The sequence below is a fragment of the Dipodomys merriami genome, unplaced genomic scaffold (genome assembly GCF_024711535.1).
Source record: "Dipodomys merriami isolate MVZ:Mamm:240054 unplaced genomic scaffold, mDipMer1.0.p SCAF_325, whole genome shotgun sequence".
Classification (NCBI taxonomy): domain Eukaryota; kingdom Metazoa; phylum Chordata; class Mammalia; order Rodentia; family Heteromyidae; genus Dipodomys; species Dipodomys merriami.
Window position 1 is genome coordinate 1,164,022 of NW_027204771.1, and position 21,676 is coordinate 1,185,697.

Sequence of the window (21,676 nt, forward strand, 5' to 3'; positions counted from 1 at the left end):
CTCAGCAAGACAAAATGTACTTCTACATGAAGCTGACAGAGCTGTTCCCCTATTTATACCTAACCCAGCAGGCCCCGCCCCTCTGCTCCAATTGGTTGAGCTCAGGTTCACAGTCTGCTTGCCATTGGCTGGTTTGAGCAGGGTGAAAAATATTTACATAGGATATTCCGACCACAGCAGGCCCCACGCCTCTGCTCTGATTGGCTGAGGTCAGGTTCAGTCTCTGCTTGTGATTGGCTGGTGTGAATAGGGCAAACTTATTTGCATCGGTTGTTCCTCCTGCAGCAGGCCCCGCCCCTCTGCTCGGATTGGCTCAGGTTCACGCTGCATCGTAGTTGGCTGGTTTGAAGAGAGTCAGATAGAGTCCCCTAAAGTGACTGTGAAAGAAGATTAACAGTGCACAAGTAATCTTAAAATACACTGCCCCCTCTGTTATTTCTGAAACGACCCTTCTCGAAATCTACAGAAGACAAAAACCATGTATCTTAGCAATCTTTTCTTAGCCACAAACAGTTCCTCTTTTCCTTTCCAAGAGCCTAGCCAGCAGGCCAAAGTGGGAACTTCTAAGCCTTAGGCCTGAACAGAAGAGACCGTTTTTGTCTCCTGGCTTAACCAGCAGACCGGTTCCTCAGCCCTGGGGCCATGTTTCTTCCCTCAGCCACTGGGCAGGGCCAGGTCAGAATTACTGTCTGGCCCTGAATCTCTCAGACCCTTGGTTTCAGAGCCTTGGGGTGTGGGCTTTCTCTCCCAGCAGGCTGTCCACTCAACATGGACTCCTACAGCTCACTGTCCCTAGTGAGGGTCAGGTGGGGTCACAGAAGCACCCCAAAAGGCCACGGTTAGCCCTTACCTCCCGGTGAAGGCTCCCTACAGAGATCAGCCACCCAAGGGCCCACCCACCCCCACACCTGACATGACTTCGTGACCTGGGCTATCCTGTGTTAACAAGCCGGGCTTGGTGGCTCAGGCCTGTAATCCCAGTTACTCAGGAGGAAGCTGAGATCTGAGGATTGGGGTGTAAATTTAACCTGAGTAGGAAAAGTCCATGAGACTCACCTCCAATTTACCAGCAAAAAGCTAGGATGGCTGGGTGCCGGTGGCGCATGCCTATTACCCTAGCTACTCAGGAGACTGAGACTAGAGGATCGCTGGTTCAAAGCCAGCCCAGGCAGGAAAAGTTCTTATCTCCTATGAATCATGAGAAAACTGGACATGGAGCTGTGGCTCATAGTGGTAGAACACCAGCCTTGAAAAAAAAAAGCTCAAAGACAGCACCCAGCCCCTGAGTTTGAGCCCCATCTCTCTCTCTCTCTCTCTCTCTCTCTCTCATACACACACACACCCCTTAACTTCTGCCAAGCACTGGTGGTGGCATGTAGTTATAATCCTAGCTATTCAGGAGACTGAGATCTGGGGATTGAGGTTCAAAGCCAGCCTACGCTGGAAAAATCTGTGAGACTTTTACTTCCACTAAAGTACCAAAAGAACCAGAGCTGGAAATGTGGCTCAGTGATAAAGTGCTTGCCTAGCATGCATGAAGCCTTGGGTTCCATTCCTCAGTACCAAATACACAGAAAAAGCCAGAAGTGGTGTTGTGGCTCAAGTGGTAGAGCACCAGCTTTGAGCATAAGAAGCTCAGGGACAGTACCCAGGCCCTGAGTTCAAGCCCCAGGACTACCTCTCCCCCCCCCAAAAAAAAAGGTACCAAAAGAAAAAAAGCCAGAAGTGGAGCTGTGGCTCAAATGGCCAGCACCCCCAGTCTCCTCCCCCCCCCAAAAAAAACCCCATCAGAGCCTTGGATTTTTCTGTGTGGGCTTCAATCTGTGATCCTCAGATCTCAGTCTCCTGACCAGCGAGGATGACAGGCGTGAGCCACCAGCGCCTGCTAACTCTCTCATTCTTGTAGTTACAATTTAATAGGGGTCTGGAGATTTGTCACGTGTGGTTTGCTCCTTAACTTTGAGTCGTGGTGGCATAAAAATTTCTCTCCCCATCTCTATCTCTCTTGCTGTCTGTCTGTGCCTCTCTCTCCTGACTGCACTGGGACTTGAACCCTTGGGCGTCTCTCTCCTCCCTTGGCTTTCGCACTCAAGGCTGGTGCTCTATCTACCACTTCAACCACACCTTTACTTCCAGCTCTCTGGCTGGGTGACAGAACGATCTCCGGCAGCTTTCCTTCCCGGGCTGGCTTTGAACCCTGATGGATCCGCAGATCGCAGCCTCCTGAGAGGCTAGGCACAAGCAGGGCATCACACTGGCTAGATCCGGACCAGAGCCCAGCACCCCTAAACCCCAGCACACTCAAGAACGACCCCAGAGGTTTTCCCAGGACGAGGGCCACTGGAGAGGGAGGGAGGACCAGGCGAGGACAAGTTGGATTAAACCTGAAACGTGTGACGATCCAGGACCTGGATGTCCCCAGAGCTCAGAGCAAGGAGCAGAAAGAGGGGTGCATGCAGGAGTTAGGCGCCATCCCGGCCCGGGCGCCGTCCTCCCTCGCCGATCCCCTAGGTGGCGCCAGAGCTCCGGCCGGCCCGTGTCTTAGTCTGGCTGGGCGTGGCTAAGAGGCGTGGCCAAAAGCCACCGACTGGAAGGGGGCGTGGTCAACCCGCGGCGCACTCCGGCTGATTGGGCGTGGCGGTGAGGTGGGCCGGGCCAGTCCGTGGCGGACTCCGGCTGATTGGGCGTGGCTGCGCGATGGGCGTGGCCAGGGGCGTGGCCCCGCTTCTCGCTAGGTGTCAGAGCGCGGCGACACTCCCGGACGGTCGGACCCGGGTTGCGGGCGTTTCTCCGGGACGATGGCCGAGCACCCCGATCGCCGCCACTGCTGCCTGGGCTGGGACTTCAGCACGCAGCAGGTAGGATGGGGTGGGGGATCGTGAGGGGAACCGGAGGGGGGGTTGGCGGGGGACCCTGGCCACCTCCACCGGGACGCCCGGCTGGCTGCACCGCGCCCGGGGCCGTGCAGTGCGCATGCGCCGACCTCCCGGAGAGAGGGGGGGCCCCCTCTTCCTGGGGAGGCTGTGGCGGGGTGCCTGGCCTGGCGATGACCTGGGACTGCCCGGCCCTGGGGCCTAGCTCGGCCTCACCCCACCTCACCCCACCCCTGGACTTTTCCAGAAACTTCCCCTCCTCTCATACCCCCCCCCCGCCCTCCTGGGGACGGGGAAGGGTTCAAAAGTTGGGGGGGGGCAGAGGAGGCCCTAGCCTGGGATCTCCACATTGCTGGAAACTCTATTTTCCTTTCGTGGTGCCAGGCCTGGGGCTTGAACTCAGGGCCTGGGCTCCTGTCCCTGAGCTGGTCTTTTATGTTATTTTTGTCATGCAAGCCCGGTGCTCCACCTCTTGAACCACAGCTCCAACTTCCCAGCTTTTATTTGATGGTATTTTGGGTGGTTCATTGGCGAGAAGCATGCCAGTAGACTTTTCCTGCCTGGGCTGGGCTGGCTTGGCACCAGGATCCTGGCATCTCTCAGTCTCTCAAGTGGGGGGGGCTAGGAGGGTGGCTGGAGCCACCAGTGAGGCTGGGAATTATTATTCTTTTTCTTTCTTTTCATGTTTAGGTAAGTGCAATTGAAATGGACACAGTTGTGTGAATGGACTTTGCCTTTTCTGGTGACTGAGTTGGTTGGCATGGATTCTGGTTGGCACTGGAGCTGAGGTGAGGCTCAGTTGCTCCCAGCCACCAAAGGTCTGGGCTGATTCCAGCTTCCATGGAGCAGGATGGAAATTTACCTTCGAAAGCAACAGTTGTTCTCCTCCTGGACTCTTTGTGTGTGTGTGTGTGTGTGTGTGTGTGTGTGTGTGTGTGTGTGTGTGTGTGTGTGTGTGTGTGTGTGTGCGTGCCAGTCCTGGGACTTGAACTCAGGGCCTGGGTGCTGTCCCAGAGCTTCTTCTGCTCAAGGCTGGTACTGTACCACTTTGAGCCAAGTATGGCACCACTTCCAGTTTTCTGATGGTTCATGGGAAATCAGAGTCTCCTGGACTTTCTTGCCCCAGAGCTGGCTTTGATCCTCGATCCTCTAGATCTCAATCTCCTGAGTAGCTGGGATGACAGGTGTGGACCACTGGTGCCCACTTAGCTTCAGCATCTTGAGATGAGACCTCTGTTACCATGGTAACAAAGATGCCCCGTAGAGTTGAAGGGGAGCTATGGGCTGAACCCCATTTTGAAAAATATCTTCCAGGTGAAGGTTGTTGCGGTTGATACAAAGCTGGACATCATCTATGAAGACAGCGTGCATTTTGACAGAGACCTTCCAGAATTCGGGTATTTTTGTGTCTGGTGTCCTTGAACACTTATGTGTGTGTATGGCTATGTCTGTGCTGGGGCTTGAACTCAGAGTCCTCAAACTCTCAATTTGTTTGTGCCCATGGCTTGAGCTCTACCACCTGAGCCACACCTCCAGTCCAACATTTTGCTAGTTAGCTGGAGATGGAGACTTTTCTAGAAGGTGGGCTTTGGACCACCATGCTCCTGATATTGTGTCCTGCCCCCCCCCCCTTTCCCGGTCATAGGGCTTGAACTCAGAGCCTGGGCACTGCCCCTGAGCTCTTTCACTCAAGGCTGGCGCTCTACCACTTTGAGCCACAACACCACTTCTGGCTTTCTGGTGGTTCCTTGGAGATAAGAGTTTCATGGGCTTTCCTGCCCGGGCTGGCTTTGAACTATGGTCCTCAGATCTCAGCCTCTTGAGTAGCTGGGATAACAGGCGTGAGCCACCGGCTCAGTGCTACAAACCCAGTTAGTTATAAAGGAAAACAGTTTGTCTTAGCCCACAGTTCTGGGCGAAGGTCAAAGATTGACATCTGCTGTCAGCGTTCTTGCTTTGAGTCCTGAGCATTACGAAACACGAGGTAGTAATGTAGATCGCTTGCTTTCTCTCTTTCTTTCTTTCTTTCTTTCTTTTTTTTTTTTTTTGTCAGTCATGGGGCTTGAACTCTGGGCCTGGGCGCTGTCCCTCAGCTCTTCTGCACAAGGTAAGTGCTCTACCACTTGAGCCAAATCGCCACTTCCAGTTTTTTGATGGTTTATTGGAGATCAAAGTCTCACAGACTTTCCTGTCCTGGGTTGGCTTTGAACCTCGAACCTCTAGACCTCAGCCTCCTGAATAGCTGGGATGCTAGGCATGAGCCACCAGCACCCAGCATTCTGATCATTTTTAGATAGGGCCTGGCTTTTGGGCTAGTTCAGCTTAGACTGAGATTGCCATATTTATGCTTCAGAGATGAGTTTATAGGCATCGGCGGCCACAGCCAGCTTTTCTGCTTGGTTTTGTTTCCCACATTTTTTTCCCTGGTCTATCCTAGATGCTGCTGAGTCTCAGTCTCTCGCTTTTGAGTAGTTAGGATTTACACGCATAACTTAGCCTCTGACACCTAGCACCTTATTTAATCTTAATCACTTCCTGTAGACCTCGCCTCAGATAGCTAAGATTTAAGTTTCTACCTTTTTATGACCTCGGAACAGGGATGAAATCTGAGAATGAGTTCTTTTATTTTATTGTAAGGGTGATATATAGAGGCGTTACCGTTGCATAAGTAAAATAATGAGTACATTTCTTGTCCAGTTCTTAACCTAGAAAGTCTGGATTTTTTTTCCTGGCTTTTCAGTGGGTGGGGGAGAGGAGAAATACTTCCTCTTTTGTTTTTGTGCTGCTATTGAGGCTCAAACTCGGGGCCTGGGTGCTGTTCCTGAGCCTCTTTGTGCTCAAGACGAGTGCTCAACTTGAGCCACAGCTCCACTTCTGGTTTTCCGGTGGTTCATTGGAGATTCGAGTCTCATGGCCTTTGAACCCTGATCCTCAGATCTCAGCCTCCTGCTTCGCTGGGATGACAGGTGTGAGCCCCCGGCTACTGCCAAATCCAAGAGACTCTTCTCTCCAATGAAGAAAGCCAGAAGTGGAGGGAGGTGTGGCTCAAGTGGTAGAGTGCCAGCCTTGAATGAAGAAGCTGTGCGATTTTTTTTTTTCATGCCTTTCCTCTCTGTTCAGTCTCATCCATTACCTCACTTCAGGCCTAGAGGAAGGAGGCCGCGTGGGGGGGGGGGTGGATTTTCCAAGCCCAGCCTGCCCTGGGCCTGAAGCCCACACTTGCTCTTCTTGCAGGACTCAAGGTGGTGTGCATCTGCACAAAGACAGGTTGACCGTCACCTCTCCTGTGCTGATGTGGGTAAAGGTACGCATGGTGATCTTCCTCCCCCCCCCCCTTCTCGGAGCAAGTCCTGGGGCTTGAACTCAGGGCCTGGGCGCTGTCTCTGAGCTTCTTTTGCTCAAGGCTAGCACTCTACCACTTGAGCCACAGCGCCACTTCTGGCTTTTTCTGTGTATGTGGGGCTGAGGAATCGAACCCAGGGCTTCATGCGTGCAAGGTGAGCACTTACCACTGAGCCACCTTCCCAGCCCACACCCAGAATCCTTTACGGCATGGTGGCCCCCAGCCTCCAAGTGGAGGCTAGCAGCTCTGTGGGGGCGGGGGGGTTGGCTCAGCTCAGTCATGGCGGACTACGTGTATCTCCCCAGGCGCTGGACATGGTCTTGGAGAAGATGAAGGCCTCGGGGTTTGACTTCTCTCAAGTTCTCGCTTTGTCTGGAGCTGGGCAGGTGTGTTAGCCCTTGCTCTCCCTGGTTTGTGCTTAGGGATCGGCTGTCTGGGTGCATTGTCCCTGCTGTCTCTCCCCTTAGCCCCACTGAGTTTGGTGGGTGTCCACCTACAGATCCTCTAATATGCAGGACAGGAGGCTCCATCATTCCCTGGCCATCAGTCCTGTGCTGATCCAGCCCTTACTATGTGTCCTTTGAGTGAATGAATGGGGTGAGATTCAGCATATTTTCTTTGAGTGAATGAAGGAGAGTTTCAGTACGTGTCCTTTGAATGAATGAATGAGATGAAAGTTTCAGCACATGGTCTTTGGATGAATGGGATGAATGTAGGCACCTGTTCTTGGAGTGACTTGTGTGAGTCTTAGTACATGGTCAATGAATGGGTGAGTGAGTTTCAGTACACATGAGTGAGTGTTTCAGTTCTTTAAATGAATAGATGAATGGGGGGAATGCATTTAAATAAGATGAATGGGTGGATGGATGGTTAGATGAAAGGGTGAATGGATGGGTGGGTGGGTGGATAGATGGGTGGGGTGGATGGATGGATGGATGGATGGGTAGATGGATGGATGGATGGATGGATGGATGGATGGGGTAGATGGGTGCATGGGTGGATGGATGGATGGAAGGGGTAGATGGATGGATGGGTGGGTGGATGGATAGATGGGTGGGGTGAATGGATGGATGGGTGGATGGATGGGGTAGATGGATGGATGGGTGGATGGATGGATGGATGGATGGGGTAGATGGATGGATGGGTGGATGGATGGATGGATGGATGGGGTAGATGGATGGATGGGTGGATGGATGGGGTAGATGGGTGCATGGGTGGATGGATGGATGGATGGGGTAGATGGATGGATGGGTGGATGGATAGGTGGGTGGGTAGATAGATGGAGGGGTGGGTAGGTGGATGGAGGGATGGGTGAATTAAGAGGATGGATGCATTCACAAGCAATTTGTTTAAATACAGTTTTACAAAAGGCACCAAGAAACAGACCAGTGATTTTCTCTTGGAATCGTATTACAAGTTTTTGGGGTGACAGGGTAGAGCCCTTCCCCATTTGACAGAAATAAGCATGGAAGCCAAACACTGGTGGCTCAAGCCTGTCATCCCAGTTACTCGGGAGACTGAGATCTGGAGGATCTCAGTTCCAAGCTAACCTGGGGCAGGAAAGCCCGGAAGACTCTGATCTCCAAGGGACCACCAGAAAACCGGAAGTGGCGCCATATATATGACTCAAAGTGGTACAGCACTAGCCTTGAGTGAAAGAGCTCAGGGTCAGCACCCAGGCCCTGAGTTCAAGCCCAAGGCTTGGCACCAAAAAAGAAAGGAACACTGAGTTTCATAAAGCTGACAATTGCGGATGACTAAGAGAGGTAGTGGAGGTGGAGCCCAGGTACTCAGTGAGTGGCCTGGGGGTCCTGGGGGGTCTTTCTGTGTCCCGAGGGACCGCACACCACAGGCCTGGCTCTGTCTCCAACAGCAACATGGCAGCGTGTACTGGAAGGCGGGGGCCAGCCTGGCACTGAGGGATTTGTCACCGGACCGTTCCTTATACCAACAGCTACAGGTGACTTCGGTTTTTGTTTTTCTGTTCCTTCCGTTTCCTGGAGTTCATTTTGATCAACATTATTTTCTATGATCCGGGCAGGTGACTAGTATTGGCGAGTCTAAGGATCTTGGACAGAAAGAACAGAAGGGGAGGAGGCCGGGCGCTGGTGGCTCACACCTGTCATCCTAGCTACTCAGGAGGCTGAGAGCTGAGGATCCAGGTTTGAGGCCAGCCTTGGGACCAAGTTCCTTGGGACCCTTTATCTCCAGTGAACCCCCAGAAAAGCCCCAAGTGGAGCTGTGGCTCAAGTGGTAGAGCACCACACACACACACACACACACACACACACACACACACACACACACACACACACACACACACACACACACACTAGAAGGTGGTAGGAAGAGACACCCCACATGCTCTCAGGGCCAGTGGCGTGGCCCAGTGTCTGACACTGTGCTACTGTCCCTTCCTGGCAGATGTGTTTCTCCATCCCTGACTGCCCGGTGTGGATGGACTCCAGCACCACCGCCCAATGCCACCAACTAGAGGCTGCCGTGGGAGGGGCCCGGGTGCTCAGCCAACTCACCGGCTCCCGGGCCTATGAGGTAACAGGGTTGACCCATCCCTCATCCCCTGAGTGTCTTCTTTAGTTGTCTGTTTCTTTTGTGCCAGGCCTGGGACTTGAACTCCGGGCCCTGGGCACTGTCCCTGAGCTGCTTCTGCTCCAGGCTGGCACTTCACCGCTTTGAGCCACATATCTATGGCGCCACTTCCGGTTTTCTGGTGGTTCGTTGGAGAGAAGAGTCTCATGGACTTTCCTACCCAGGGCTGGCCTCAAACCGCGATCCTCCAGAGCTCAGCCTCCTCTTGAGTAGCTAGGGTGACAAGGGTGATATTAACTAGTAGCTGTGGATATCTAGATCTAGATATAGATATAGAATATCTATAGATATAGATATCATTAAACTCTTCACTGTGTGGATCTCACAGTTTGTTCTGAATCTGGGTCCCCCTCCCTAAGAATGCACGCTCTCTCTCCCAGCGTTTTACAGGGAACCAAATTGCGAAGGTTTACCAGGAAAACCCTGAGGCCTATTCCCAAACTGAGGTAGGTGCATTCTTCCCATGTGGCAAGTGTGACAAGTCTGCACCAGTTTGCTTAGAATACTCCCCGCGTGAGCACATCATGAAGACATCACGGGATACCGGGGGTTCATGCCTTCGAGGAATGAATATTAAACTGATGGGGCTGGGAAGGTGGCTCAGTGGTCGAGTGCTCGCCTAGCGTGCATGACGCCCTGGGTTCCATTCCTCAGTCCCACATACACAGAAAAAACCAGAAGCGGTGCTGTGGCTCAAGTGGTAGAGCGCCAGCCTTGAGCAAAAGAAGCTCAGGGACAGCACCCAGGCCCTGAGTTCAAGTCCCACCACTGGCATACACACCCAAAACTGATATATACAGGCGTGGTGGGTATGTCCGGGTTCCATCGTAGGGAAAGAAGGGAGGGAGGGAGGGAAGAAAGAAGGGAAGGAAAGAGATAAATATTTGGTGTATAATGATGCTTCCATTAATGATGGTGGGCCCATAGTTGGTTATTTTGATTTTTTGTTTTTGGTGCCAGTACTGGGGCTTGAACTCAGGACCTGGACTCTGTCCTTTAGTTTTTTCCCTCAAAGCTGGAATGCTTGAGCCACAGCTGTGTGCACCTTTGGCTCTTGGAGATGAGTCTCAGACTCCCTCCTCCCCCAGGCTGGCTTCAAACTCTAATCCTCCAGATCTCGGCCTCCTGAATAGCCAGGATAATGGACATGAGCCACCGGCGCTCCTACTATAGAAAAATGGTAGAATCACACTCACCCAGGGTCCTTGTGGGTGTTCTCACGTGACAGGCAACTACTCATTCTTCATAGTGATGCTAGAGTTAAAAAACAAAAACAAACCTACAGCAGGAGCTGCTGTGCCTGAACACCTAGCGACTCAGGAGGCTGAGATATTGAGGATCGAGGTTCAAGGCCAGCCTGGGCATGGAAAAAAAATTTCCATGAGCCTCTTTATCTCCAATGAACTACCAAAAAAGCCAGATGTAGAGGTGTGGTTCAAGTGGTAGAGTTGCCAACCTAGAGCCAAAAAAAAAAAAAAAAGCCAAGGTTGGGCTGGAGGCCATGAGTTCAAGTCTTGTGCCAGCACGATTTGTGATGTGTGTGTGTGTGTGTGTGTGTGTGTGTGTGTGTGTGTGTGTGTGTGTGTGTGTGTGCAAGGTTATGCCGGGGGATGGATGGATGGGTGGGTGGATGAGTGGATGGATGGATGGATGGGTGGATAGATAGATGGGTGGATAGATAGGTGGGTGGATGGATGGATGGATGGGTGGGTGGATGGAAGGCTGGCTGGCTGGATGGGTGGATGATGGATGGGTGGATGGATAGATAGATGAGTGGATGGATGGGTGGGTGGATGGAAGGGTGGATGGATGGATGAATGGATGGGTGGGTGGGTGGATAGATGGGAGGATTGATGGATGGATGGATGGATGGATGGGTGGGTGGGTGGGTGGATGGATAGATGGGTGGATTGATGGATGGATGGATGAATGGATGGATGGGTGGGTGGATGGAAGGGTGGATGGATGGAGATAGATGGGTGGATGGATGGACTGATGAAAGGAGTGTCACGGCCTTTCTCCTTGTGGCTTTTCCATAGAGGATTTCTCTGGTCAGCAGCTTTGCTGCTTCCCTGTTCCTGGGCTCCTACTCCCCCATTGACTACAGTGATGGTGAGCCTTCCTGAGCGGGGCTTGGGATGAGCTGAGCTGAGTGGGGCGGGGCTTGGGGAATAGGCTGGGTGGGAGGGAGCTGAGGGGCTGAGCGGGGATTGGGCTGGGTGAAACAGAGAGGCGGGGCTTAGGAACGGGTGGAACTCGGGATGGGTGGAGCTGGTGGGGGCGGGGCTTGGTGGGGTTGGGCGGGGCTTGGTAGGGGCGGAGCTGGGAGAGGTTTGGTAGGGGCAGACTTCATTGTGACTGGGCGGGGCTTGGCAGAGGCGGGGCTGAGTGGCACTGGGCGGGGCTTGGCAGGGGCGGGGCTGAGTGGGGCTGGGCTTGGTATGGGAGGAGCAGAGTGGGACTGGGCGGGGCTTGACAGGGGCGGGGCTGAGTGGGGCTGGGCTTGGTAGGGGCGGAGCTGCGTGGGACTGGGTGGGGCTTGGAAGGGGCGGGGCTGAGTGGGACTGGGTGGGGCTTGGCAGGGGCGGGGCTGAGTGGGGCTGGGCTTGGTAAGGGCGGAACTGAATGGGACTTGGCGGGGCTTGGAAGGGGCGGGGCTGAGTGGGACTGGGCTTGGTAGGGGCGGGGCTGAGTAGGACTGGGTGGGGCTTGGAAGGGGCGGGGCTGAGTGGGACTGGGCTTGGTAGGGGCGGGGCTGAGTGGGACTGGGTGGGGCTCGGGAGGGGTGGAGCTGAGTGGGACTGGGCGGGGCCTGGCAGGGGCGGGGCTGAGTGGGACTGGGTGGGGCTTGGAAGGGGCGGGGCTGAGTGGGACTGGGTGGGGCTCGGGAGGGGTGGAGCTGAGTGGGACTGGGCGGGGCCTGGCAGGGGCGGGGCTGAGTGGGACTGGGCGGGGCCTGGCAGGGGCGGGGCTTGGGCTGCAGGCAGGTTGTCGGGCTGGCCACGTGGCCACCCAGTGTGCCTCAACTGGACTCTGGTTTCCAGCCAGTCTTGAGGATTTCAGTCTTTGTTGGAAAGAGATGATACTGAGCCCGGCGTGGCGGCTCACGCCTGTCACCCCAGCTACTCGGGAGGCTGAGATCGGAGGATCGCAGTTCAAGGCCAGCCCGGGCAGGAAAGTCCGTGAGACTCTTATGTCCAATGAACCACCAGAAAACCTGAAGTGGCGCTGTGGCTCAAGTGGTAGAGCGCTTGCCTGGAGCTGAGGAGCTGAGGGACAGCGCCCAGGCCCAGAGTTCAAGCCCCACCACTGACAAAAGAAAAAAAAAAAAAGAGAAAGCTGGTACTAATTACCTTCCTTGCGGTAGGGGTGCTGGGACTGGGGCTTGACATGGCTGGTGCGCTCCCTGTCCTGCTCAGGACGGATGCTGTACCGCTTCCCGGGCTTTGTGTGGGTTCACTGGAGAGACCCCGGTAGGGCTTTGAACCGCCATCCTCCGGATCCCAGCCTCCTGGGTAGCTAAGTGTAGCATGGTGAGCCACCAGTGTCTGATTTCTATTTTTGCCATTTACTTTTGTTGCTGTTGCTTGTCTGGTGTTACTGGGGTTTGAACCTGGGGCCTTGCGCTTACTCGGTCAGGTGTCACTCCGGGAAAATCCTCCTCCTGTTACCTACACCCTGGATGTCAGCCCTCCTGTCCTCAGGCTTCCAGAAGTCTGGGGTGACCGGTGGGACCCACTACATTCCTGTTCATTAAGATAGGGTCTCACTCACTTTTCTTTTTTATTTAAAAAATCCAGGTTGGGCCTTAAACTAGGATCCTCCCATCTCTACCTCCCGGATGGCTACAGTGGATGACAGGCTGAGCTACCCTACCCAGCCTGGTTTTCATTTGCCATTCCTTTTCCTTCCTCAGGTTCTGGAATGAATTTGTTGCAGATCCAGGACAAAGTCTGGTCCCAGGCCTGCCTTCTCGCCTGCGCCCCAAATTTAGAGGAGAAGCTGGGTCCACCTGCCCTGCCATGCTCAGTCCTGGTAGGATAGGATCCCTCCCTCTCTCCCTCTCCTTCCTTCCTTCCTTCCTTCCTTCCCTCCTTCCCTTTCTTCCCTCTCTCCCTGTCCTCCCTTCCTTCCTTCCTTCCTTCCCTCCCTCCCTTCCTTCCCTCTTTTCCTTTTCTTTGCCTATACTAGGGTTTCAAATCAGTGACTCATACCTTTTTGTTTTTGTTTTTGTTGGTCATGGGGCTTGAACTCTGGGCCTGGGCACTGTCCCTCAGCTCTTCAGCTCAAGGTAAGCGCTCTACCACTTGAGCCCACAGCTCCACTTCCAGTTTTTGTTGGTTAATTGGAAGGATTAGAGTTTCCTGGACTTTTCTGTCAGGGCTGGCTTTGAACTGCAATCCTCAGATCTCAGCCTCCTGAATAGCGGGGATGACAGGTGTGAGATACCGGCGTCTGATGTTGCTAAGTTCCTTTCAGTGCCGTATCCAGAATTTCAAGCTCTCCTAGGTTGGTTCAAGTTGGAGCCTGTTTCATTCTAACTGCTCTGCATCTCAAAGTCAAATGGATTTCAAGATGATCTCCTGGAGCCAGGCGCCTGGCATCCCAACTCCTTGGGAGGCTCAGATCTGGAGGATTACGGTTCAAAGCCCTCCTGGACAGTAAAGTCCATGAGACTCTTCTCTCCAATGAACCACAAGAAAACAGGAAGTGGCGCCATGTATGGCTCAGAAGTGGTAGAGTGCCAGCCTTGAGCAAAAGAAGCTCAGGGATAGAGCCCAGGCTCTGAGTTCAAATCTCAGTACCGGTGCAAAAAAAAAATGAAATGAAATAATAAGATTAAAAAGATCAAGCCAAGGTGACTTCATGCTTATGGTTGTGTAGGGCTCTTCTGGAATGGCGGATGGGAGGGAACCCCCAAGCCTGGCATGCAAGGGACACGTGCGCCAAAATCCTTAGTTTCAGTCTTCTGAAATATTCCAGTAGCTTGAGGTTATGTGTGTGTGTGTGTGTGTGTGTGTGTGTGTGTGTGTGTAGCAGGCTAGAATTACCCACGCAATTGCTCTCAACCTTCAGGGAAACATTTCTTCCTACTATGTCCAGCGCTATGGATTTTCCCCGGAATGCCCAGTGGTGGCCTTCACGGGGGACAACCCCGGTGAGTACGGGCAGGAAAGGGGGGGGGGGAAGGGGAAGGAGGGGCGGAGTCAGGTGAGCACCAGAGTCGGTGGGAGGGGCTTCAGCCCCTCCCAATGAGGGCAGTCCAGCATCTTGCATTGTTTTTTTACTTGTTCTCTCTCTCTCTCTCTCTCTCTCTCTCTCTCTCTCTCTCTCTCTCTCTCTCTCTCTCTCTCTCTCTGTTTTTCTTTTGCCAATCTCCTGGGGCTTCACCTCAGGGCCTGGGCTCTATCTCTGGGTTTCTAAGGCTGGCACTCTACCACTTTGAATCATCTATGGCGCCACTTCCGTTTTTGAGTGGTTTATTGGAGACAAGAGTGTCACGGACTTTCCTGCCCGGGCTGGCTTTGAACCATGATCCTCAGATCTCAGCCTCCTGAGTCACTGGGATGTTGATGGGCCTGAGCCACCGGCGCCCAGGTTTCCTGAGCACTCTTGTTGTCGTCTTCTTGATTCTCTGGACTTGCTGAACAGCGCAGCAAGTCCACGGGGCCCACGTCTGTCAGCCTAGTGACTCAGGAGGCTGAGATCTGGAGGATCGCTACTCCTAAGCCAGCCTGGGCAGGAAAGAGATTCTCACTGGAGCCACCAGAAAACCGGAAGTGGCGCCATATAAATGGCTCAAAGTGGGAGCGCACCAGCCTTGAGCAAAAGCTCAGGGACAGTGCCCAGGCCCCGAGTTCAAGCTCCAGGACTGGCACCGAAATTAAGTAAACAGACAAACATCTGTAACCCCAAGGCTGCACTCGGATTTGTGTAAATTCTCTTAGGCCACCTGAGCCCATGCTGGCGCTTCTCCCTGAGGGGTGGATGGTGGGGGGGGGACGGGGGACGGGGACACTGGTGCCCAATGCTTCAAGTAACCAAAGACCCCCAACCTTTCTCAGCGTCACTGGCGGGCATGAGGCTGGAGGAAGGCGACATCGCGGTAAGCTGACTTCTCCATCTCCATGCTTGCTTTTTAAAAAATCTGTTGTAGGACTTGAACTCAGGGCCTGGGCGCTGTCCCTGAACATTTGTGCTCAAGGCTGGCACTCTACCACGTTGAGCCATATACATGGCACCACTTCCGGTTTTCTGGTGGTTCATGGGAGGTCAGAGTCTCACAGACTTTCCTGTCCTGGGTTCCAATCGTGATCCTCCAGATCTCAGCCTCCCGGCTGGGTTGACAGGCGGGAGCCTCCTGCGCCCGGTGGGTGTGGTTCTTTCTAGCGGGGAGTTGATTCCTGGATCCTCACGTGGGGAAATGGTCCCCAGATCGTGGACAGATGCAGCAGGCGTGGCGGGTCAAGACCCACGGTGTGTGTTCAGCCAGCCCCTGGTCCCTCACCCCGTCCGGCCTTCTCTCTAGGTCAGCCTGGGGACCAGCGACACACTCTTTCTGTGGCTCCAGGAACCCACACCAGCCCTGGAAGGCCACATTTTCTGTAATCCAGTTGACCCCCGGCATTACATGGCGCTTCTGTGGTAAGCTGGGGTGTGGGGTGCTGTTGATTTCCCAGCCCGGCTGTGGGATGCAGGTGCAGGCTGCTCGGGGACCATTTTTGTTTGTATTTTTATTTTTGTCAGTCCTGGGGGCTTGAACTCAGGGCCTGGGCGCAGCCCCTGAGCTGCTTTTTGCGCAAGGTTAACTCTACCACTTGGAGCCATATATATATGGCGCCACTTCCGGTTTTCTGGTGGTTCGTCTGTGAGAGTCTCACAGATTTACCTGCCTGGGCCTGGCCTCAAACTGTGATCCTCCAGATCTCAGCCTCCCGAGTAGCTGGGATGACAGGCGTGAGCCATTGATGCCCAGCTGATTACTGCATTTCAGGCTGGACCTGAGAAAGACTTGTTGTACCCACAACCTGGGGGCCTGGGTAACCCATGGATCCAGGCTGGGGTTGTAGCTCAGAGGCAGAACACTTGCCTAGCCTACATGTGGTCATAGGTTCAATCCCCAGCGCCGCTGTCACCGTACCTCTGGTCTTCAGCATTCGCTTCCCTTTTACAGTTTTAAAAATGGCTCCCTGATGAGAGAGAAAATTCGAGATGAGTCAGCTTCCGGCTCCTGGAGTGAGTTCTCCAAGGCCCTGCAGTCCACAGAGATGGGAAATGGAGGAAACCTGGGTAGGGGCTTTACTTCTTTATTTGGTTATTAAGTGTGTGTGTGTGTGTGTGTGTGTGTCCTGGGACTTGAACTCAGGGCCTGGGCGCTGTCCCTGAGCTCTTTTGCTCAAGGCTAGCACTCTACCACTTTAAGCCATATATGGCACCACTTCCGGTTTTCTGGTGGTTCATGGGAGATGAGAGTCTCACATACTTTCCTGCCAGGGGCTGGCTTCAAACCAGGATCCTCCAGATCTCCACCTCCTGAGTCACTGGATGACAAACGTGAGCCATTGGCGCACCCGGCTCCTGATAGCCAATCTTCTTGATTTTTGTTTCAGGTTTTTATTTTGACGTAATGGAAATCACCCCTGAAATGTCTGGGCGTCACAGATTTAATGCAGAAAACCAGGAGGTAGGAACTATCTTGATATGGAGCTATATTAATCATGCACTGAGCATTGATCTTAGCAGTCGAGAAATCAAATCAATCACCTTTGTTGTTGTTATTGTTGTCATGGTATTGGGACCTATATGTTCATTTAGGGTTTGTTTGCTCAAGGCTGGTGCTCTACTACTTGAGCCACAGCTCCAACTTCTAGGGTTTTTTTGGCAGTTCATTGGAGTCTCATGGAGTTTCCTGCCTGGGCTGGCTTTGAACATTCTATCCTCTAGATCTCAGCCTCCTGATTAGCTAGGATGACAGGCGTGAGCCACTAGAGCTGGACTTGAGGCTCAAATTGTGTCCTTCCTTCCTTCCTTCTTTCTTTTTTGCTAGTTTTGAGGCTTGAACTGAGGGCCTGGGCATTGTCCCTGAGCTTGTTTGTGCTAAAGGCTGGTGCTCTACCCCTTTGAGCCGTATATATGGTGCCACTTGCGGTTGTCTAGTGGTTCATCGGAGAGAAGAGTCTCACAGACTTTCGCTGCCTGGGCTGGCCTCGAACCATGATCCTCAGATCTCAGTCTCCCGAGTAGCTGGGATGACAGGTGTGAGCCATTGATGCCTGGATGATTACCCTAGTTTAGGTTGGACCTGAGAGAGAGTTGTGCCCCCTGCAATGCATGCTGGGAGCTCCTGTGTCGCCATTCCTCACTGTAACTGTGGGGCTGGTGCAGATTTGGCTAGGTAGAATGTTCTGGAGATCGTGTCCGCAGTCCATTCCGGTCCCCTACTGAGATCGGTGTGGATCGTGTTTGAGGGGAACAGGTACAGTTCTGCTCTGTTTGCACACACCAACCCTCGGGCTGTCAGGAAAGATGTATTCTCCAGTGGATCATTCATTCATCCGTTCCCTCATTCATTCACTCATTCATTCTTCAATGCACATTTGTTCATTCACTGACCCATCCCCATTGTTTGCTCTTTCATACACATTCATTCACTGCTTGTGTATGGGTCACTGGTGCCAGGTCCTAGCAGATCCAAGGAGAGTGGGTTCTTTTGGGGGGGCCTGTGGAGCCCCGATCTGGAAGATGGACGGAAATCAGGCTGAGTGGACACACACAGGACACACGTGTGGGGGGGTTGGGGAGGAGGTCCGTGTGGAGTGGGAGGGAAGGGTGGGTGAGTCTGGGGCTGGACTGGACAGCGTGATTTCTGTGAAGAGCGTTCGGTTGACGTCTGCAAGATGGCTGGCTTATCCAGAAGATGGACACAGCGTGGAGACCAGCAGTGAATGGAACTTGGAGCACAGGGCAGGGGAGAGAGTAGTGCAGTCCTTGGTCTGGGGTGCTGGGGGTGCTGGGTGCTGGCTCAGCCTGGGGATAGCACATTAGCATGGGTGTGCAAGCAGTGTGGATTCCTGGAACAAACACGTGGCTCTTATTTACCTAGTAAAAAGAATAAGGAGCTGGGCACCCGTGGCTCACACCTGACCTCATCCCAGCTACTCAGGAGGCTGAGATGGATCATGATTTGAAGCCAGCCCAGGACAGGAAAGTTCATGAGACACTCATCTCCAATAAACCACCAGAAAACCGGAAGTGGCGCTGTGGTTCAAGTGGTAGAGCACCAGCCTTGAGCCAGAGAAGCTCAGGGACAGCGCCCAGGTCCTAAGTTCAAGCCCCAGTACTAGCGCACGCTTGTGCACACGTGCACGCACACACACACATATCACAGGAATACACACTCAGATGCCCCTCAAGGACCCCCCATGTCTGGGTACTAGGTGGCAGCGTTCCCTGGGGATGTGGAAATCCGAGCCCTCATTGAAGGACAGTTCATGGCCAAGCGGATTCATGCGGAGAGTCTGGGCTACCGAGTCAGTGAGTGTACTGGATGTGTTTTGGGGTGCGGGGAGCCCCGGGGCTGAGATTGTGACTGGAGGGAGATGGAGCCCTGGCCCGGGGCAGGGGAGGGGTGTGAAACTGAGTTGCACAGGGGACTTGAACTCGGGGCCTGGGTGCTGTCTCTGAACTCCTTTTTGCTCAAGGCTGGTGTTCTACCACTTGGAGCCGTCTATGGCACCACTTCTGGTTTTCTGGTGGTTCCCTGGAGATCAGAGTCTCACGGACTTTCCTGCCCCGGGCTGGCTTTGAACTATGATCCTCCAGATCTCAGCCTCCCGAGTGGCTGAGATGAGAGGCTGAGCCACCGGTGCCCAGTTTCATTTGTTTTTGTTCTGTGTATTTTTCTTCTTTGCTTGTCTGTTTTTCTTGTAGTGCCTAAGACAAAGATTTTGGCCACAGGAGGGGCATCGCACAACACAGACATTTTACAGGTAGGAACTGGAAGTTGCCTCACAACGAGACAGTATGTGAATCTGTTAAGTCTAAGAATCATAAACTTTTTTTTTTGTCAGTTGTGGGACTTGAACTCAGGGCCTGGGCGCTGTCCCTGGGCTCTTTGGCTCAAGGATGGCGCTCTACCACTTTGAGCCATATATAGGGTGCTACTTCTGGTTTTCTGGTGGTTCCTTGGAGATCAGAGTCTCATGGACTTCCCTGCCCCGGGCTGGCCTCGAACTGTGATCCTCCAGATCTCAGCCTCCTGAGCAGCTGGGATGACAGGCAAGGGTCCCTGGTGCCTGGCTGCCCACTCTGTTTTCTTCTGGCTTCCACTGAACATCCAGGTGATTTCTGAGTCCTGGTGTGGGTATGCAAAGTGACCCGGTGGCTCACGCCTGTCATCCCAGCTACTCAGGAGGCTGAGATCTAGAGGATCAAAGTTCAAAGCCAGCCCGGCAGGAAAATCCTAGAGACTCTCCTTCCCAATGAACCACCAGAAAACCAGAAGTGGCACCGTGGCTCAAGTGGTAGAGCATCATCCTTGAGTAAAAGCAGCTCAGGGACAGCACCCAGGCCCTGAGTTCAAATCCCGGCCCTGCCATTAAAGAAAAACCCCTGTGTCCTTCCCAGGTGCTGGCCGATGTGTTTGGTGCCTCAGTTTACATCACAGACACTGCCAACTCGGCCTGCGTGGGCTCGGCCTACCGGGCTTTTCACGGTAAGTCCACAAGCGGGGGCTTGGCGCTTTCTCCCAGATCCTCTGAGCTCAGCCTCCTTTGCAGCGACTGGGACTACAGACGTGAGCCACAGCACTGGCACACAGCCAGAGACTATGCTGTTATTTCTAGCAAGGAGAGACAAAAGGAAGTGGAGAGGATCATGATCGGCTCTGGAGTTAACTAGCCAGGACCTGGGACAGCTCCCTCCTTTGAGCGGTGGCAGACAAAGCCCCAGAATTGATGGGGGGAGCCCCATCAAGGCTTGCTCCCCAGAAAGAAACACAAACCCTCAAGGGTGTCCTCATTTTGCTTGGACTACTTTGCCCGGGCACCTGCCTGCCAGGGAGCCCCTAATTGGCAGCCTGCCTCAAAGGGTTTTCTCATGGCTCCATAATGATTCTATTCTTTGCTTCTCTCCCCTTAACTATTTAAATTTAAGATCGTCATAGCCAGCCACCTAGCTTTTCGGGAGGCTGAGATCTGAGGATCGTGGTTCGAGGCCACCTTGGGGCAGGAAAAGTCTGTGAGACTCTGATCTCCAAGGAACCACCAGAAAACAGAAGTGGCACCATACATAGAGCTCCAAGTGGTAGAGTGCCAGCCTTGAGCAAAAAAAGAGCCCAGGGACAGCACCCAGGCCCTGGGTTCAAGCCCCACATGCTGTACACACACAGACACAAAATGTCCTTTCTCTCCTAGGCCTTGCAGGTGGTGTAGACATGCCTTTTTCAGAAGTTGTGAAGTCAGCTCCAAAGGCCAGGCTGGCTGCCACCCCAGACCCAGGAGCCGCACAGGTGGGAAAGCCGTAGGTTTTGTTCTAGCGTTCAGATTATGAACTCCAGCCAGAGTCTTTTCTCCCACGAAACATCAGTTTTCTTCCTTTGCCTCCACTCTTGTACTCCAATGAACCACCAGAAAACCAGAACTGGTGTCATGGCTCAAGTGGTAGAGCACCAGCCTTAAGCACCAAAGCCCAGGGCTGGTGCCCAGGCCCTGAGTTCAAGCCCCAGGCCTGGCAGTTAAAAACAAAGAACACCAACAGCAACCACACATTTCAAGAGGTCGCCAGAAATGTAAGAATTTCCCCTCACCTCTTCCCACCTCTAAATGGGTGCTTTCTGTCTCTCCAGGTGTATCAGGCCCTCCTTCCTCGGTATGCCAAACTTGAACAGAGAATCTTGTCCCAGAAGCAGAGTCTCTGAGATAAATTCTGTAGGGTCCAGCCACCTCACCCTTCCATCCAATTGTCCTGAGCCTGTTGCTACGTGGACCCAGACTCGGGAGGAATCCCTTCCTTTACTGTGTTTTCCCTGCCATGCAAGGTTAACCAGACAAAGGTCTCGGTCTTGATCAAGATTGGGACTTTGCCCCGGTGGCTCACACCTGTCAGCAAATCAGGAGGCTGAGATCTGGAGGAGCACAGTTCTAAGTCAATCAGGACAGGAACGGCTGCAAAGAACTCTTTTTCTCTCTGCAATGGACCACCAAGGAGCTGAAAGTGGGGGTTGTGGTTCAAGTAGCGGGGCGCCACTCTTGCCGGAGAGGAAAACAGCCTGAACGGGTTCTTGGAAGCTTGGTGGGGGAAAGGAGAAGCAGGGAGTAAATGACATTAATAATCAGAATGCAACAGCTAAATCCAGGAGTCAGCAGAAAGTTGGGCATCAGTGGCTCATACCTGGCTACTCAGGAGGCTGAGATCTGAGGATCATGGTTCAAAACCAGCCTGGGCAGGAAAGTCTGTGATACTCTTATCTCCAATGAACCACCAAAAACACCAGAAGTGGTGCTGTGGCTCAAGTGGTAGAGAGCTCACCTTGAGCAGAAAAGCTCATGGTCAGCGTCTTGGCCCTCAGTTCAAGCCCCATGATGGACCAAAAAATAAATAAAAGGACTCAAATTTCTGAACAGCCAGACGTTGTTGGTTCACACCTATAATCCTAGGTAACCAGGAGGCTGAGATCTGAACACCCACGGGTCACAGCAGAAAATGTCTGTGAGACTCTTACCTCCAATGAACCAAAAGCGACACAGAGCCGTGTCTCAAGTAGTAGAGCACCAGCCTTGAGCCTCAAAGCTAAGTGACAGTGCCCAGGCTGTGGGTTCAAGCCCCAGCACTAATACACACATACACACAC

At 53.4% G+C, this 21,676-nt stretch overlaps 1 protein-coding gene across 2 annotated transcripts; it reads left to right on the forward strand.

Moving 5' to 3' along the window:
- The first annotated feature begins 2,745 nt into the window (after positions 1–2,745).
- On the forward strand, positions 2,746–21,452 carry Xylb (xylulokinase). 2 transcript variants are annotated; one of them, XM_070042432.1, is made up of 19 exons: positions 2,746–2,858; positions 4,188–4,270; positions 6,108–6,177; positions 6,522–6,602; positions 8,090–8,176; positions 8,641–8,769; positions 9,207–9,272; positions 10,866–10,938; positions 12,743–12,861; positions 13,903–13,984; positions 14,892–14,932; positions 15,356–15,471; positions 16,001–16,116; positions 16,437–16,510; positions 18,264–18,360; positions 18,757–18,815; positions 19,453–19,540; positions 20,241–20,335; positions 20,672–21,452. In XM_070042432.1, exons 1-19 carry the CDS (start codon positions 2,799–2,801, stop codon positions 20,741–20,743), a joined length of 1,608 nt encoding a protein of 535 aa, XP_069898533.1. In that variant the 5' UTR covers positions 2,746–2,798; the 3' UTR covers positions 20,744–21,452. The 2 variants fall into 2 exon arrangements, with proteins under 2 accessions (XP_069898533.1, XP_069898534.1); XM_070042433.1 differs by lacking the exon at positions 2,746–2,858 and adding an exon at positions 3,570–3,661.
- Positions 21,453–21,676: the final 224 nt, after the last annotated feature.